Source organism: Moschus berezovskii, chromosome 20 (assembly GCF_049115385.1).
Source record: "Moschus berezovskii isolate FMDL1 chromosome 20, NW_MosBer_1.0, whole genome shotgun sequence".
NCBI lineage: Eukaryota > Metazoa > Chordata > Mammalia > Artiodactyla > Moschidae > Moschus > Moschus berezovskii.
Genome location: NC_142479.1, coordinates 67,474,941 through 67,490,777, shown reverse-complemented (window position 1 = coordinate 67,490,777; position 15,837 = coordinate 67,474,941). Strand labels below are relative to the sequence as shown.

At 49.1% G+C, this 15,837-nt stretch overlaps 1 protein-coding gene across 2 annotated transcripts in view; it reads left to right on the top strand.

Annotated features, from left to right (window-relative positions):
• Positions 1-14,821, top strand: part of NUP85 (nucleoporin 85) — a 28,824-nt gene extending 14,003 nt beyond the window's left edge. The window contains exons 6-19 of one of the 2 annotated variants that reach the window (XM_088829348.1): positions 445-514; positions 1,667-1,788; positions 6,610-6,744; positions 6,838-6,960; positions 7,163-7,294; positions 7,536-7,642; positions 10,742-10,825; positions 10,972-11,037; positions 11,232-11,383; positions 12,115-12,232; positions 12,335-12,435; positions 13,797-13,862; positions 14,211-14,312; positions 14,644-14,821. In XM_088829348.1, coding sequence (XP_088685474.1) covers positions 445-514; positions 1,667-1,788; positions 6,610-6,744; positions 6,838-6,960; positions 7,163-7,294; positions 7,536-7,642; positions 10,742-10,825; positions 10,972-11,037; positions 11,232-11,383; positions 12,115-12,232; positions 12,335-12,435; positions 13,797-13,862; positions 14,211-14,312; positions 14,644-14,651 — 1,386 coding nt within the window. In that variant the 3' untranslated portion in view covers positions 14,652-14,821. Of the gene's footprint in view, positions 1-444; positions 515-1,666; positions 1,789-6,609; positions 6,745-6,837; positions 6,961-7,162; positions 7,295-7,535; positions 7,643-10,741; positions 10,826-10,971; positions 11,038-11,231; positions 11,384-12,114; positions 12,233-12,334; positions 12,436-13,710; positions 13,863-14,210; positions 14,313-14,643 lie in introns of both variants that reach the window. The other variant, XM_055408618.2, reaches the window with a different exon arrangement.
• Positions 14,822-15,837: the final 1,016 nt, after the last annotated feature.

The window sequence follows — 15,837 nt, the reverse complement described above, 5'->3', positions numbered from 1 at the left end:
TTGGAGTCTTACGTTAGGTTTACTTTTTTAATAGACTGTTTCCTAAACATCAATCCCTTGAATATCAACATCATTAATTTTTGCTATACCTGTATATTACAATATTATTTGCTAAATATTTTTCTAAAAATCATCTCTCCCTTTTTACTCAGAGCTGCTTCCTAAACTATAATATTCATCAAGATCATGGGTGTAAAGAGCTACTTACATTTTTTCTCACGCACATTAAACTAAAACCACAACCATTGAAACAGAAACTATTCTTCTGTGTCCCACCCCTAAAATTCCCTATCTCGTGGGGAACCCTGCCATAGGAACAGTCTATAAATGTTGAGTTAATGAACGACCATCATGTGTTTCAAGCTCTGCTTTGTTTCTTAGCTCTAGGGAAAAAAAATCTCTGGAATGTTTTCAGTCAAAACTTGGCCTCTCTTCCTTCCTTAGGTCTCCATTCTGTCGGCAATGGAGCTCATTTGGAACCTTTGTGAGATTCTTTTTATCGAAGTAGCCCCAGGTGAGCACAGAATCATCTTGTCACAGTGGCAGAGGTGTCCCCCCTACCCTGTTCTGTGCTGTGATGAGTCTTGTTGCCTAGAATGCTCTCTTCATTGCTTTTCATCAATATAAGCATTGGAAAGTATTACAGGATGCCTGAAGAAGCCTGTGTTTTTGTCAAGATACTGCAAAAAGAGTCAGAGTATTTTCTGAAAACCTTAAATTGTAGGCAGGTGACCCCTAAAAAATATGAAGAAACAGATATTAAACTAGCGTGCGAAAGGAGTGGTCCATATTTATATCATGGACTGGTGAAGCTTTAGAAAGTTTTAGAAGCTTGGGAGAGGTGTGTGCAGGTTCTTCCCCAGCCTCCGAGGGAACCAGCCCTCCCAGCTCCTGAGACTTTTAGCCTCCAGAAACATGAGACAGTACATTTCTGTCGTTTAAAATTTTAAGAATGAAAAAAGTTGTACGGATATGAGGCAGGATTAGGTGGTGGAAGGCAGAGTCCCTTAGAGAATTCCTTTGCTGGTGATTGGGTCAGGGGCAAGCCTGTAGCTTCATGCGTCTACTCTGAATTATTCCCTTGATCTTGAATTTGATTGTGGTCAGTACAGTATCCTGGCTTGAGTGGGCTCTCTGTGGAGGGGCTGCAGGCCTTTTTGCTTTCTCCTAATGGTTTATATTTACTGTTGTCCATAGTGTGTATCAGTAGTCTCTGTGCAGTCACAGTTTTTATTCATACTCCTGCTCAAGCACTGAGCAGCTTGAAATTGAATTGGTTGGTTGTCTGCTCACCTCCTCCAGTAGATTCTGAGGACTGTCGCTATCTTTTTATCATGGTTGTGTACCTGGCACCTAGTCAGTACCATCCCCATATGGCCATTGCTGATGTGGTCACTGAGTATTGTATAGTTATGAAGAAGCTGGGGGTGACTGGGGTGGTGAGGTCTGAGTCTCTTGTTCAGCCCCCCTGACGATTCAGTGAAAGGTCAAGCTGCCTGGCACAGAGGAGGCACCCACAGAAGTCCGTCCGCTAGCTCAACTCTGTGGTCAAGACCACACGCCCGCTCACTGAAGAGGACAAACCTCTTCCTCCATAGTTGGCTCGCCTGCCTTCCACTCTCTGTGCTTTGGGAAAGTGGAATCTGCTGCTTGTGTCTCTTCCCAGCTGGCCCTCTCCTCCTCTACCTCCTTGACTGGGTCCGACTGCACGTGTGCGAGGTGGACACTCTGTCGGCGGATGTTCTGGGCAGTGAGAATCCAAGCAAACACGAGAGCTTCTGGAACTTGGTAAGACCTTTGCACGCACTGGGCCTCCCTGCCTTCCTCCTCGAATTCTCTTTGGCCTGTGCTCCTGGGCCACCTGAGGGTTTCCCCACTAAGCCCGTGTGCATGTGGTTCTTTGAGTCTGTGATCATGGAGACGTGCTTAGGGAGGTGTTTCCTTCCCTGTTCCGTGGGCGAGTTTTGAACTAAGTTATGTAAGAAAAACGATGCTTTATAGACTTCACAGTGAGAAGGGAATTGAGATCTTTTTGTGGATCTAAGAATGAGACTTGGTGAAGACAGTGCAAAGCCGATGGATAGGTGCTGGAGTAGGGGATTGATGTCAGTGAGCTGAGGGCTGTTTTGAGGTGTTAGACATGTTCTGAAGCTGAGTTGTAATGATAGTGCCCAACTCTGTAAACTTACTCAAATTCACCGAATTAGACACTTCAACAGGTGAATATTTATAAGGTGTACATTGCAATCAGTAAAGCTGTTAGAAACAAAGACATTGATGATCCCAGTCATTTTGGATGGTCAGTTTGAAAGTCAGTGTGTGTGTGTGTCTGTGTGTATTCTATGTCTGGGAGAGCAGTACTTTTCCATTCACCTATACTGACGTGTGTGTATCTGTGTGTGTGTGTGTGTGTGTGTCTGGGAGAGCAGTACTTTTCCATTCACCTATACTGACGTGTGTGTATCTGTGTGTGTGTGTGTGTGTGTCTGGGAGAGCAGTACTTTTCCACTCACCTATACTGACGTGTGTGTATCTGTGTGTGTGTGTGTGTGTGTCTGGGAGAGCAGTACTTTTCCACTCACCTATACTGACGTGTGTGTATCTGTGTGTGTGTGTGTGTGTGTGTCTGGGAGAGCAGTACTTTTCCATTCACCTATTGACCTATGACCCAGTTTGGAGCGACCAGGGAGGAGGTTGCTGGTTGACTTGAATGTTGGAGACTTATAACATCTGAAATTCAGGTAAAGAACTGCTGCTTTTGAGGCTGTTTCTTAGGCCTTCGGGTGCTCAGAGATCTGCAGGTAAGGGGAGAACCTTTGTTCAGAAATGGTCGGGTTTAGGTTTTAAATGTGTGATTCATTCACTGTGTATTTGAGTGGTGCTGTGTGCAGGCCCTGAGAAAACAGCCGGAACCAAAGCAGGCAGTGATTCCTGCCCTCTGGGGGCTTGTATTCTGGGTGGAGAGACAGGAAGTAAATACAGAAGCAAGTAAAATATGTGTAAAGGTGAAGTGCTCTGGAGAGAAAGAGGAGGGGGGGGATTGGGAGTGTTAAAGTCAGGAAGGGCATCCTTGTGAGGTGATGTGCGAGCAGGAACCCGAGGAGGTGATGAGGGCTAGGGCTCAGCTCCCAGAGAGGCAGGGTGGTGATGGCCCTTAGTCACTCAGTCCTCTCTGACTCTTGGGACCCCGTGGACTGTAGCCCACCAGGTTCCTCTGTCCATGGGATTGTCCAGGCAAGGATACTGGAATGGGTTGCTGTTTCCTTCTCCAGGGGATCCTCCTGACCCAGGGATCAAACCTGCATCTTCTGCACGGGCAGGAGGATTCTTTACCACTGAGCCACCAGGAAAGCCTCAGAGAGGCAGGGTAGTTGAATGCTAAGAACAGGGTCTGTGGTGCTGAGCTGCCCAGGTGAGCATCCCAACTCTGCCTCTTACCAGCTGTTAGCTCTAGTGAGTCACTTAACTGCCTTATTTTCTTCACCTGTAGCGTGGAGAATATAACACCTGTCCCACAGGGCTGTGCTCATTCACTTAGTTGAAGGAGATAAAGGTATGGCCTAGCTGGTGGACACAGTAGAGCTCCAGTTTAACTCCTGAGTCAGCTGGGGTAAGGGGGACATTGGAGAGTCAAACACAGGAACACTGTGATCTGACTTAGATTTTCTTTTCTTTTTAAAAATATTTATTTGGCTGTGCTGGGTCTTGGTTGTGGCATGCAGGCTTTTCAGTTGCAGCATGTGAACTCTTAGTTGCGGCGTGTGGGATCTAGTTCCCTGACCAGGGGTGGAACCCAGGCTCCCTGGACCAGCAGGGAAGTCCCTGATTTAGGTTTTCAAGGCTTTTCTGGCTGCAGTGCTGAGAACAGAGCAAAAGCAGAGCGGAGAGACCAGTCTGGAGGCTCAGGTCCTAAATCAGGCAGCTGTGGTAGTGACTTGGACACGGGTGGGAGCTGAGCAGAGGAGGTGATGAGAAGTGATTGGATTCTGGATGCAGTTTAAAGGTACAGTGGTAGGCTTCGCTAATGAATCGGATGTGTAAGAAATAGAAGAGCGTGGGCTGGTGGGTTGGGGGCGACCAGGTGTTTACTTCATGCCATGTTAAGATGCCTGTGAGGGTCAAGTGAAGGAAGCCATAGGGTGGCAATGGGATGTGCGTGTCTGGAATTCAGGGAGAGGGATTGGGACTTGGCATGTGTTTCCTTGGCTTTCTTCTTCTTCCTTTTATTTTCTTTTGCCGTGGCTTGCAGGATCTTCTGCTTCTGTTAGGTCCATACCATTTCTGTCCTTTATCGAGCCCATCTTTGCATGAAATGTTCCCTTGGAATCTCTAATTTTCTTGAAGAGCTCTCTTGTTTTTCCTATTCTGTTGTTTTCCTCTATTTCTTTGCATTGATCACTGAGGAAGGCTTTCTTATCTCTCCTTGCTATTCTTTGGAACTCTGCATTCAGATGCTTATATCTTTCCTTTTCTCCTTTGCTTTTCGCCTCTCTTCTTTTCACAGCTATTTGTAAGGCCTCCTCAGACAGCCATTTCGCTCTTTTGCATTTCTTTTCCATGGGGATGGTCTTGGTCCCTGTCTGCAGAAGATATTAAAAAGAGGTGGCAGGAATACACAGAAGAACTGTACAAAAAAGATCTTCACGACCAAGATAGTCACGATAACGTGATCACTGACCTAGAGCCAGACATCTTGGAATGTGAAGTCAAGTGGGCCTTAGAAAGCATCACTACGAACAAAGCTAGTGGAGGTGATGGAATTCCAGTTGAGCTATTTCAAGTCTTGAAAGATGATGCTGTGAAAGTGCTGCACTCAATATGCCAGCAGATTTGGAAAACTCAGCAGTGGCCACAGGACTGGAAGAGGTCAGTCTTCATTCCAATCCCAAAGAAAGGCAATGCCAAAGAATGCTCAAACTACCGCACAATTGCACTCATCTCACACGCTAGTAAAGTCATGCTCAAAATTCTCCAAGCCAGGCTTCAGCAGTATATAAACCGTGAACTCCCAGATGTTCAAGCAGGTTTTAGAAAAGGCAGAGGCACCAGAGATCAAATTGCCAACATCCGCTGGATCATGGAGAAAGCAAGAGAGTTTCAGAAAAACATCTATTTCTGCTTTATTGACTATGCCAAAGCCTTTGACTGTGTGGATCACAATAAACTGTGGAACATTCTGAAAGAGATGGGAATCCCAGACCACCTGACCTGCCTCTTGAGAAACCTGTATGCAGGTCAGGAAGCAACTGTTAGAACTGGACATGGAACAACAGACTGGTTCCAAATAGGAAAAGGTGTACGTCAAGGTTGTATATTGTCACCTTGCTTATTTAACTTATGTGCAGAGTACATCATGAGGAACGCTGGGCTGGAAGAAGCACAAGCTGGAATCAAGATTGCCGGGAGAAATATCAATAACCTCAGATATGCAGATGACACTACCCTTATGGCAGAAAGTGAAGAGGAACTCAAAAGCCTCTTGATGAAAGTGAAAGAGGAGAGTGAAAAGGTTGGCCTGAAGCTCAACATTCAGAAAACAAAGATCATGGCATCTGGTCCCATCACTTCATGGGAAATAGATGGAAAAACAGTGGAAACAGTGTCAGACTTTATTTTTTTGGGCTCCAAAATCACTGCAGATGCTGATTGCAGCCATGAAATTAAAAGACGCTTGCTCCTTGGAAGGAAAGTTATGACCAACCTTGATAGTATATTAAAAAGCAGAGACATTACTTTGCCAACCAAGGTCCGTCTAGTCAAGGCAATGGTTTTTCCCGTGGTCATGTATGGATGTGAGAGTTGGACTGTGAAGAAGGCTGACCGCCGAAGAATCGATGCTTTTGAACTGTGGTGTTGGAGAAGACTCTTGAGAGTCCCTTATACTGCAAGGAGATCCAACCAGTCCATTCTGGAGGAGATCAATCCTGGATGTTCATTGGAGGGACTGATGCTAAAGCTGAAACTGCAATACTTTGGCCACCTCATGCGACGAGTTGACTCACTGGAAAAGACTCTGATGCTGGGAAAGGTTGGGGGCGGGAGGAGAAGGGGACGACGGAGAATGAGATGGCTGGATGGCATCACCGACTCTGTGGACATGAGTTTGAGTGAACTCCGGGAGTTGGTGATGGACAGGGAGGCCTGGCGTGCTGTGATTCATGGGGTCGCGGAGAGTCGGACACGACTGAGCGACTGAACTGAACTGAACTGAACTGAACTGCAGGATCTTAGTTCCCCATCCAGGAATTGAATCCAGGCCATAAAATAGCATGGAAAAACCTGAACCAAATTTGGCCAACCCAGTATTTGAACTAAAACTTTTTCTTTTAACTGAAACTTTTACAGATCAGTGCTTTATTTGATGCACTTTGGTAATTTTTAGTTTCTATTTCATTTTATATTTAAAAAGTCAGTCATACCTGCCATGGGATACAACAACATGCAGGTTTGAAAAGCATGCTACAGGTTAAAACTAGAAGGTTGGATGAATTAGATTACCTCTGAGGGAGGGAACCATCACGTTTCTCCGGGACGAGGGAGCCAGAGTGGGCTGAGGGAGACTGCCTGCTGAGCCCCTGCCTGGATGCTGTGTTCTTGGTGTCCTCCCAGGTGACCATCTTGGTGCTGCAGGGCCGGCTGGACGAGGCCCGACAGATGCTCTCCAAGGAAGCCGACACCAACCCTACCTCTGCAGGCATGTGCCGAGTCCTGGGGGACCTGATGAGGACTATGCCCGTTCTCAGCGTATGTGGAGCCTTCCGGGTCGCGGAGATGGGTTCATGCAGGGAGTGTGAGGGGCTGGCGTGGTGACTGCCCCTCTCTGCATCTCTCCCGCAGCCTGGGAACACACAGACCCTGACGGAGCTGGAGCTGAGGTGGCAGCACTGGCACGAGGAATGCGAGCGGCACCTCCAGGATGGCACGTTCGCCTCTGACCCCCGCCTCGAGTCCCTCTGCAAGGTCTGCGGGGAGCAGGTCCTGGCCAGGGGCCAAGCCAGTTCCTCCTGGGGCCCTGGGCGTGCAGCCCAGCAGCGGCTCCTCGGACAGGGCTCTGTATGGGCCCTGTCAGGAAGGAGCTAGCTTGCAACTCAGCCGCTCCAGCTGAGGTGAGGAGCCTTACGGGGAAGTGGCCCCAGAGTTAAGGGACAGCGTCTCTTCTCAGGTCCTGCTGGGGGACGATGCTGCCCTGCTGGAGCAGAAGGAGCTTCTGAGTAATTGGTACCACTTCCTGGTGGCCCGGCTGCTGTACTCTCAGCCCACGGTCAAGCCCATGGATCTGCACCTCTATGCCCAGGTGCGGCAGCCCCTCCAGGAGGGGAGGGGAGTCAGCGTCTGGGGCTCTGCTCCCTGCTGGGTCACTTTCACCGTGTGGCCTCGTTGACTTGACCCTCCCTGGAGAACAGAAAGGTCTTTCCTTGGGCCCAATTTGAAGGACCCCATCGCCCATCTCCAGGGTCTCCTACACAGCAGCCCTGCCTGCCCCCTTGAGTCTCTGCCACCATCCAGGGACTGAATGGGTCACCACCTTTCCACAGTCCAGCCTTGACCTGTTTCTGGGGGGTGAGAGCAGCCCGGAGCCCCTGGACAACATCTTGATGGCAGCCTTTGAGTTTGACATTCACCAAGTGATCAAGGAGTGCAGGTAGGACCCGCTGCACCGCACCACGCTGAGCGCCTCGGCTGCAGTTCAGCACCTAGAGCATTCACGGGGTCATACGCCCATCACTGCCGTCCTTTTCCGGAGTGTCCTGCTCCTTCCTGTTGGTGTCTTAGCCTTCTTCCCACAGACCCGCTCCCCCCACCCCCCCACAGCCACATTAGGTAGACAATGTCTTCGCTCTGGACGAGCCTGGGGGCCTTCCTGAGGCTTGCAGGCTACTGTATCTGTAACAGTTTGCACTTCAGGGATGTTTACTTAAAGTAATATTACAAGAAATTACTATGGTATTTAAAATCCAGAAATAGCCAGCCAGCTTATTTCTTGGAACTTGATGGACACGCAGCCACCTTACAGGACAGTACTTCTCCAGTGAGCCAGGAGCTCCCACACCACCGGATTCCAGGCTGGGTCTGTTCAGAGCAGAGATTCTACATCAGCCCCCTCCCCAGATCTCACCAGACCTTCAGCAAGGCAGGAAAGGGAGCGTGAAACAATGAATCCAAAGCAAAGCTTTCCAGAATCCCCACCTGTAGTAGGTCAGAGAGAACTCCCCCTCCCTTCTCATGCACAGGGAGGAGGTTGGGAACTGCTGGAGCAGGTGGCCTTGCTCAGGTATCGAATTACTGACCTTGACTGGATCTTTTCTTTGTTAGTGACTCTGGGCAGTGGGAAGGTCTCCCTGCTTCCACCCCCACCCCACCCATGCTACCTGCTGTTCCTGTTTGGCCAAAAGAACGCCAAGGCCCACCATTCAGAAAATGGTGTTAGACTTGGAGAAAGGAAGGTTTGTGTCCGTATTCTTTTCACAAACCTCTAAAATAGGGACTGGTTGGAACTGGAAGATAACTTACAGAATTCAGCTGATTTTGGTGAGAGGTTGTACCTGCAGTGAAGGATCAATGAGGGTGGCTCCCAGAGGCGCAGACGCCAGTCATTAGCTTTGTCAGTGTCTCTGTCTATAATTCAAAGCCACAGGCATTCCTGAATATGTTGTCTGTTACTGGCAGTGGGTTATTTCCGCCAGGGCTTCCTTCATAAGCCACACCTGGAATTTTAGGATCAAGACAGGTTTGAGCTAAAGAGGAAGGAAGGACAGTAAAACAGGAAAAGCAACTTGCTGTTTTCAGTGGTTGTAGAAGGAAAAGAGAAGGAAGTGTAACGAGGAGGTGTGGCTCTAATGAACGCTGCTGAAAAACGCACCGCCCCTGCCAATCTTGAAGGAGGAATGATCAGGCTTGCAGCCCCTCAGTCTGGGCATCCGTCTGCCCTGGTAGGCAGGAAAAAAATCAAGGTATTTCCACCAGCTGGGAATCTAGGAGCTCAGGTTTTCCTGACCAGTAGGCTTCTTCCTGCCCTACTCTGGAAAGCAGGTCCCAGGACCTCTGCCCTTAATTGAAAGAAGGGCTGAAGTATCCTCAGAGAGAGAGTGCCCTCTCCTGGACGAGGAAGGGTGGGATCTGGGGTCTCCTGAGCACTTGCTTTCTCATGGGTTGCTCCGGTTAGGCCCCAGCTTGCTTCCCAGGGGAGAAGAGCACCTCTCTCTGGGGTGGGGCTGGGGGGCTGGTGGTGTAGGGGAGCCTTGAGCTTCAGGTGTGGTGTCAGCTGTTCACTCCTCTTGGGGGGAATGAGGGAACCCTTCCTCAGCTAGAAGGCAGCTTTCTGTAGGGGTACCTGATGACCCCCATGTCAACCATGCCAGGCCATGGGGCAGAGAGGGCTCCTGAGGCGGAGCAGAGAGGCCCTGAAAGTGAAAGTGTAGTCGCTCAGTTGAGTCTGACTCTTTATGATCCTATTGACTGTATGTAGCCGCCAGGCTCCTCAGTCCATGGGATTTTCCAGGCACGAATGCTGGAGTGGGTTGCCATTTCCTTCTCCAGGGGATCTTCTGACGCAGGGATTGAACTCACGCCGCCCGCATGGTGGGCAGGCTCTTTACTGTCTGAGCCACCAGGGAATCCCAGAGAGGCCATGGGAGACCAGTTTACCAGCTCCTGCTGAAGGGCCACATGTTTGCCTGGCGTATTCACAGCTGAAGGAAAAATTGGATTTCTTCCCTTGTGGGTTGCAGCTGCCAATTCTTGCCATCCAGCAAAAGGAAAAGGGGAACTGGCATGTACTTCACAGGACGACAGCAGCCCCAGGGCAGGGCAGACAGCCCATTCAGTCAGTCATTCAGTAAACCAGTCCCTACTCTTTTTATATCCTGAGAGCAGGACTTTTCACCTGAGCAACACTGAAGTTGCTTTTCCCTCCCAAGATTTAAAAAATACACAAGCATTATATACAGATACAGAAAGGCCTATGCCAAGTAACAAAAATGTAACTCCAAATGATGTATTCACACTGTAGTAAGTGCATTGGTATATTCTATACAAAATGCTAGTGAGTTTACAAAATTTGGCAATGTAAAAAAACTTAACATCTGGAACATTTAGAGGGCCCTAGAAAATGTTATTTTTAATGAGAGCTAGAGATGATTTTAGGTTTTGATTAAATGTGGTTTGGGGATGGAGTTTTAGACCTTCATTATGTATCAGATTACATATCCAATAAAATCAAATTATTAATCATGTAATCAAGCAAAATAATTTCTTTCTATAAAGTATTAATAGATAATACAAGGTGGTTTTTAAAGTTGCTGTCATGTATATATAATTGTGTTCATAAAATATGCTAATCAAAACTGTGCATCAGTGAGAAATGTTAATAGAACATAAACAGCAATCCAAATGCACACAGACATAGTTCTTTGAATTCCATGTTTCGTCAACAATCAAACTCCACCAATCTTTTCATCCTTTTACCCGTTACCCTGTATCTGCGTTCTAATTGGGTCCCTGGATTTTATTTTTCTGTGTGACATTCTCCATTGAAATGTCTCACTGGCTGCTGTTTTGGGGTTGAAGTCCTCCTCAGTGTATTATTAGTCCCCACCTAGCGGGCAGACAGAGTCCAACTTGCCACTCTCCCTCCCCTCCTTGTACAGCAAAGGAGGCGTGGGGCTCCTGCTTATGCTCCACACCTGGGGGCCGTGGCCACTCATCCTGACGTTGCTTCTTGCCTTGGTATCTGAACCCATAGCATTGCCCTGAGCAACTGGTGGTTCGTGGCCCATCTGACAGACCTGCTGGATCACTGCAAGCTCCTGCAGTCGCACAACCTCTAGTAAGTACACCGTGGCCATGCTAACCTTCTGCTTGCTGCCACCCAGGGTGGGGTGACCGGAATGCCTAGGAGGGAGGTTGGGCTGCCGAAGGGGGCCCTGAATAGCAGCCTGGGAGCCTTGGTCTCGTTGGTCTGTTCTCTGCCAGCTTTGGATCCAACATGAGAGAGTTCCTCCTGCTGGAATACGCCTCAGGACTCTTTGCTCATCACAGGTAGGAAGGCCGCAGGGCTGAGGGGGCAGCGGGGTGCTCTCCAGCAGTCACTGCCCGTAGACAGGGTTCTCTCCCATCTGGTTCCTTGCGGGCACAGGGTCTGGGGAGGAGCTGCCTTGGAGGCTAGTTCCCGGCCCCAGGGCAGCCTCCGGGCTCGCCAGGCCCTCATGTCTGTCCCCCTCGGACCCATGCAGCCTGTGGCAGCTGGGTGTGGACTACTGTGACCACTGTCCTGAGCTGGGCCGGGTCTCTCTGGAGCTGCATATCGAGAGGATCCCTTTGACCACGGAGCAGAAAGCCCTCAAGGTACTGCGGGTCTGTGAGCAGCGGCAGATGACGGAGCAAGGTGAGTGGGTTCTCCTCCCAGCCTTCAGAGTCTGGGCAGTAGCTGCCAGGAGGTGAGCCAAAGCGCTGGAGAATCCCTGGGGAGGGAGGAAGAGCTAGGGACCCACTGGGACCTAGCAGCAGTCGAGCACGCTGCCTGTTATGAAGGTCCTGACCACTCCTTCACTCATGCTTTCAACCAGAGGTCAGGCTGGGGCAGCCGTGGTTTGTCCTGTCCCAGGGGGGTTGCCGTTGCTGGCTCAGGCTGGCTGGGGGGATGCAGGACTGGAGGTGACTCAGGAAGAGCACAGGGAGACGTTAATGAAGCTTGCCCTGTCTCTTCACCCTTCGCTGTTGAGTGGTACAGGCCTAAATAGTTATTCTTCCCAGAGGCACTGCGTGTTTATGACTGTCCCTGAAAGCATATAGCACTCAGGACCCGAAGCCTGGTAGGCTTTTCAGCATGTGGACAGATAATGGAGTGCGGACATGTGGGGAGCCTTGCAAATACCCATGAAGTGAAACCTACTCACTGAGCCAAAGCCTACCAGGGTGGGTTGTACTGTTAACGAGGCCAGGAGACAATTTATAAACCTCACAGTTCCTAGTTCTGCTGCCCAGCTGTACTTGGAGCCCACAGAGAAGCCACATTAAACTCAGAGGCGTTGGGAAGGCTGCTCCTGTCTCAGCAGGGTTTGGGAATGGAGTGATTTGTAGGGTGAACGGTTTGCCTTTTCTCTTTTCCCTGCAAAGTTCGCAGCATCTGTAAGATCTTGGCCATGAAAGCAGTCCGCAACAATCGCCTGGGCTCTGCTCTGTCTTGGAGCATTCGAGCCAAAGATGCCGCCTTTGCCACGCTGGTATCAGACAGGTGGGCTCCCCTTCTGTGTACTTGCTGGGTGCTGCCTGGGAAGTTGCAGGGCTGGGGAGGGGGCTTGGGGCTGCTGCTGTCATCTCTGGGCTGGCCTTGCAGGTTCCTTAGGGATTACTGTGAGCGAGGCTGCTTCTCTGACCTGGATCTCATTGACAACCTGGGGCCAGCCATGATGCTCAGTGATCGACTTACGTTCCTAGGTGAGTCTCTGAGCACCCCCCGGACCTTCAGCACAAGCGCACAGATACGGACTTGCACAGAAGTTCTAGACTTCTCCAGTCTAAAACACATAGAACTCTGAGGGATTCCCTGGCGGTCCAGTGGTTAAGACTCCATGATTCCACTGCGGGGGGTGCAGGTTTGACCCCTGGTGGGGGAACCAGGAGCCCACATACTGTGCAGCATGACCAAAGGGGAAAATAACAAATCAGAATACATAGGAGCTTTTGTGGTCTCTGCAGAGCATATTTTTTGGTGGCATTTTATTTTCTGGTAATTTGAATCTTAGAAATTGTGAAAGTAGGGTAAGGAATAAGAGACTACCCTACACACTTTACCAAGGTAACCAGTTATTTCTGTTTGCCTCATTTGTTTTATTCTGTCAGTCAGGTTTTTGGGGAATAGTTTGAAAGTATGTTGGAGACATTGTTTTCCTTCCTCCGTAAATATATGAGCATGTATATCCTAAAGAATAAGAACATTCTGTTTACTTAACCAGGTATGAAAATCAGGAGGTTCACCATTGATACAATACTCTCACCTAATCCATATTCTGATTCCATCAGTTGTCCCAATAATGTCCTTTATTTTGTCATGAATTTAGTTTTCATATCTCATTAATGCCTCTGCCTTTGTTGGTCTTCCTTAATCTTGACGTTTTTGCAGAGTCTGTTCAGCTGTCTTGTAGAATATTCTTACTTTGGGTTTATTCATGAACAGCCTCAGGTTATATACTTGGCAGGAATTCCACTGAGGGGATGTGTTAATAGGAACTCCCTTAGTGGAGTTCACCTTGATCACCAGGTTAAAATGGCATCCACCAGGGGTCTCCTCTAAAATTTATTAAACAGATTTATTAATCTATGGAGCTGTACTAAGGGATTATTTAAATCTCCTCAGACTTTGATCCGGTAGTGTTTGTAACTACTGGTGATTTTCTGACTGCCAATAAAATTGTCTTTTAGTTGGCATTCCCCTGTATGAAAGGCCTCCCCTTCCTCCCGTTTATTCTTTCATTCATATCAGCCATGGCCTCGAGGGTTATTTTATTCAGTCTGTTATCACCCATGACTCCCATTCATTTTGATGCTTATATTCTCCCAGGTTTGGCTCTTTGGAGCCCCCTTTAAGCGAGGGTTTTGAGTCCTTTTAGTCTCGTTGGCTGATGAGCTTGGAGGCCGCTTTGGAAGAATTTTCTTGCTCTGGGGTCTTTTGTTTAGGGTCACAGGTGATCTAGTGCTCTCTCTTCCCAATAGGGAAGTACCGCGAGTTCCACCGCTTATACGGGGAGAAACGCTTTGCTGATGCAGCTTCTCTCCTCCTCTCATTGATGACGTCCCAGATTGCTCCCCGGTCTTTCTGGATGACGCTGCTGACAGATGCCCTGCCCCTTTTGGAACAGAAACAGGTACAGGTTGAGTCCACAGTGTCTTCTCTTTTATCCTGTAGCTGTTGCAGATGTATATCCACCCATCGTCTCCTAAGTAGGGGTGTGTGTGTGTACCCCCATAGCGCCCCTGCTGGAAATCCAGTATCTCCACAAGAACATGACTTAACTTGAATGAGGCAGCCGTCCACTGACAGTGCTCAGCCCAGGACCCTGACGAGAAGAGCTGGGAGTTAAGAGTGGGGCCTCTCACCCGCCAGCATGCTTCTTCACATGAGACGCAGGAAAGGCTGTCTCAGACCAGCCCTTGCCCAACCACTGCAGGGCTCTGGCTGGGGAGCAGCTCCGCAAAGCCGCCTCTCCCCGCAGGTGATCTTCTCCGCGGAGCAGACGTACGAGCTCCTGAGGTGTCTGGAGGACCTGACCTCAGGAAGGTGGCTGTGTGCAGAGCCCGACGCCCAGCAGCTCCAGGTCAGCCTGATGGTTTCAGGAAGGAGAGGAGAGAAGGCACCCCGCCCCACAAGATGTTGGCCCCTTACAAACTCACACGCCTCTCACGTTACCACTAACTTGTGACTATGGCACACTGACTTTTTAGGAGGAAATGGGGTGACTTTAGTGTTCTGGGCTCTCGAATTTTTTCTTTCCTGTCAGTTGTGGTTTTCTGCATGCAGCTTGGTTTCATATTAACTTGCTGGAAGATACTACTGAATGTTTTGTGCCCTTTATCTCCCTTTGGATTAGTCTTGGGAAAGAAGAAAAACTTCCTGCTGGTCTTCACACAGGCTCTCTTTGCTTTTAGGAGGATGATATCGAGACCACCAAGGTGGAAATGCTGAGACTTGCTCTTGCGCGGAATCTTGCTCGGTCAATTATAAAAGAAGGCTCATTGGAAGGTTCCTGAAGCTGGCTCCAACTTGGTATCTTTGTAAAGGCAATGTATATACACTTTTAAGAGAATAAATGTTTCTTTTTGCAAATACAGGCAAGTTCTTACAGAACTTACAGTTCTAACGTGGGGAGGTTTTAACCTGCCAGCACTGGAAACCTGAGGTGGCCACCTTGGAGAGAAAGCATCCCTGGAAGTTACGGGGAACACAGAGCCCTCCTGCCTGCAGGTAGAAACCTGAACAAGTGCTCAGCGGTTTGCTTGTGTGTCCGAAACGTGGCTTTACCTCAGAAGCATCTGTTAACTTTCCGGTTATCTTTTATTTAGCTTTTTATTTTGTGTTGGAATACTGCCGGTTACCACTGTTGTGATAGTTTCAGGTGAACAGCAGAGCGACTCAGCCATACATATACCCGTGTCCATTCTCCCACAAACTCTCCTCCCCTCCAGGCTGCCCCATAAGATTGACAGTGAGGAGCTCCCTGCTATCTATGCCGTAGGTCCTTGTTGGTTCTTAAATACAGCAGTGTGCGCGTGTCCACCCCGACATCCCTAACCAGCCCTTCCCCTCAGTTTTCCCTGGGGCTGGTTCTCATCTTTAGAAAAGGAAACAGAGACCTCAGGTGGCACCGCCATAGCCGCCTGCCTGCGTTTGGAATTCCCAAGTGGCACCTTTCCCCACACTGGGGTGACTGGTATCTGTATTAGAAAGATTCCAAATAGGGCAAAGATGTTTTTATTTAACATGCAGCAAAACAAGGGCATCAGATGATATATCCAGTACAGTTTTTTGTCACGAAGTGACCTCAATAGTAGCGAGTAAGACTCATAAATAACTCTTAACGTCTAAAGCTTATTGTAAAGGTGCATTCCGCACAGTCGTCCCACAGAGCTTCCCAGGGCTGCAGCAGCCCATCTCTGGAGAGCTCTTGGATTCACTCCTTGAGTGAGATGGATTCCCTTTCTTTATCTGTCCTAATGAAGCAGTGAAACCTGCTCGCTGATGCAGAGAGGGGAGGGGGCAATGGCCTCTTGATTAAGGAAGACTGGAGAGAGCAGGGAGGGGTCAGGGCTGCCTCTCCCTGGAGCTGGCTCTGGCTCACCCAG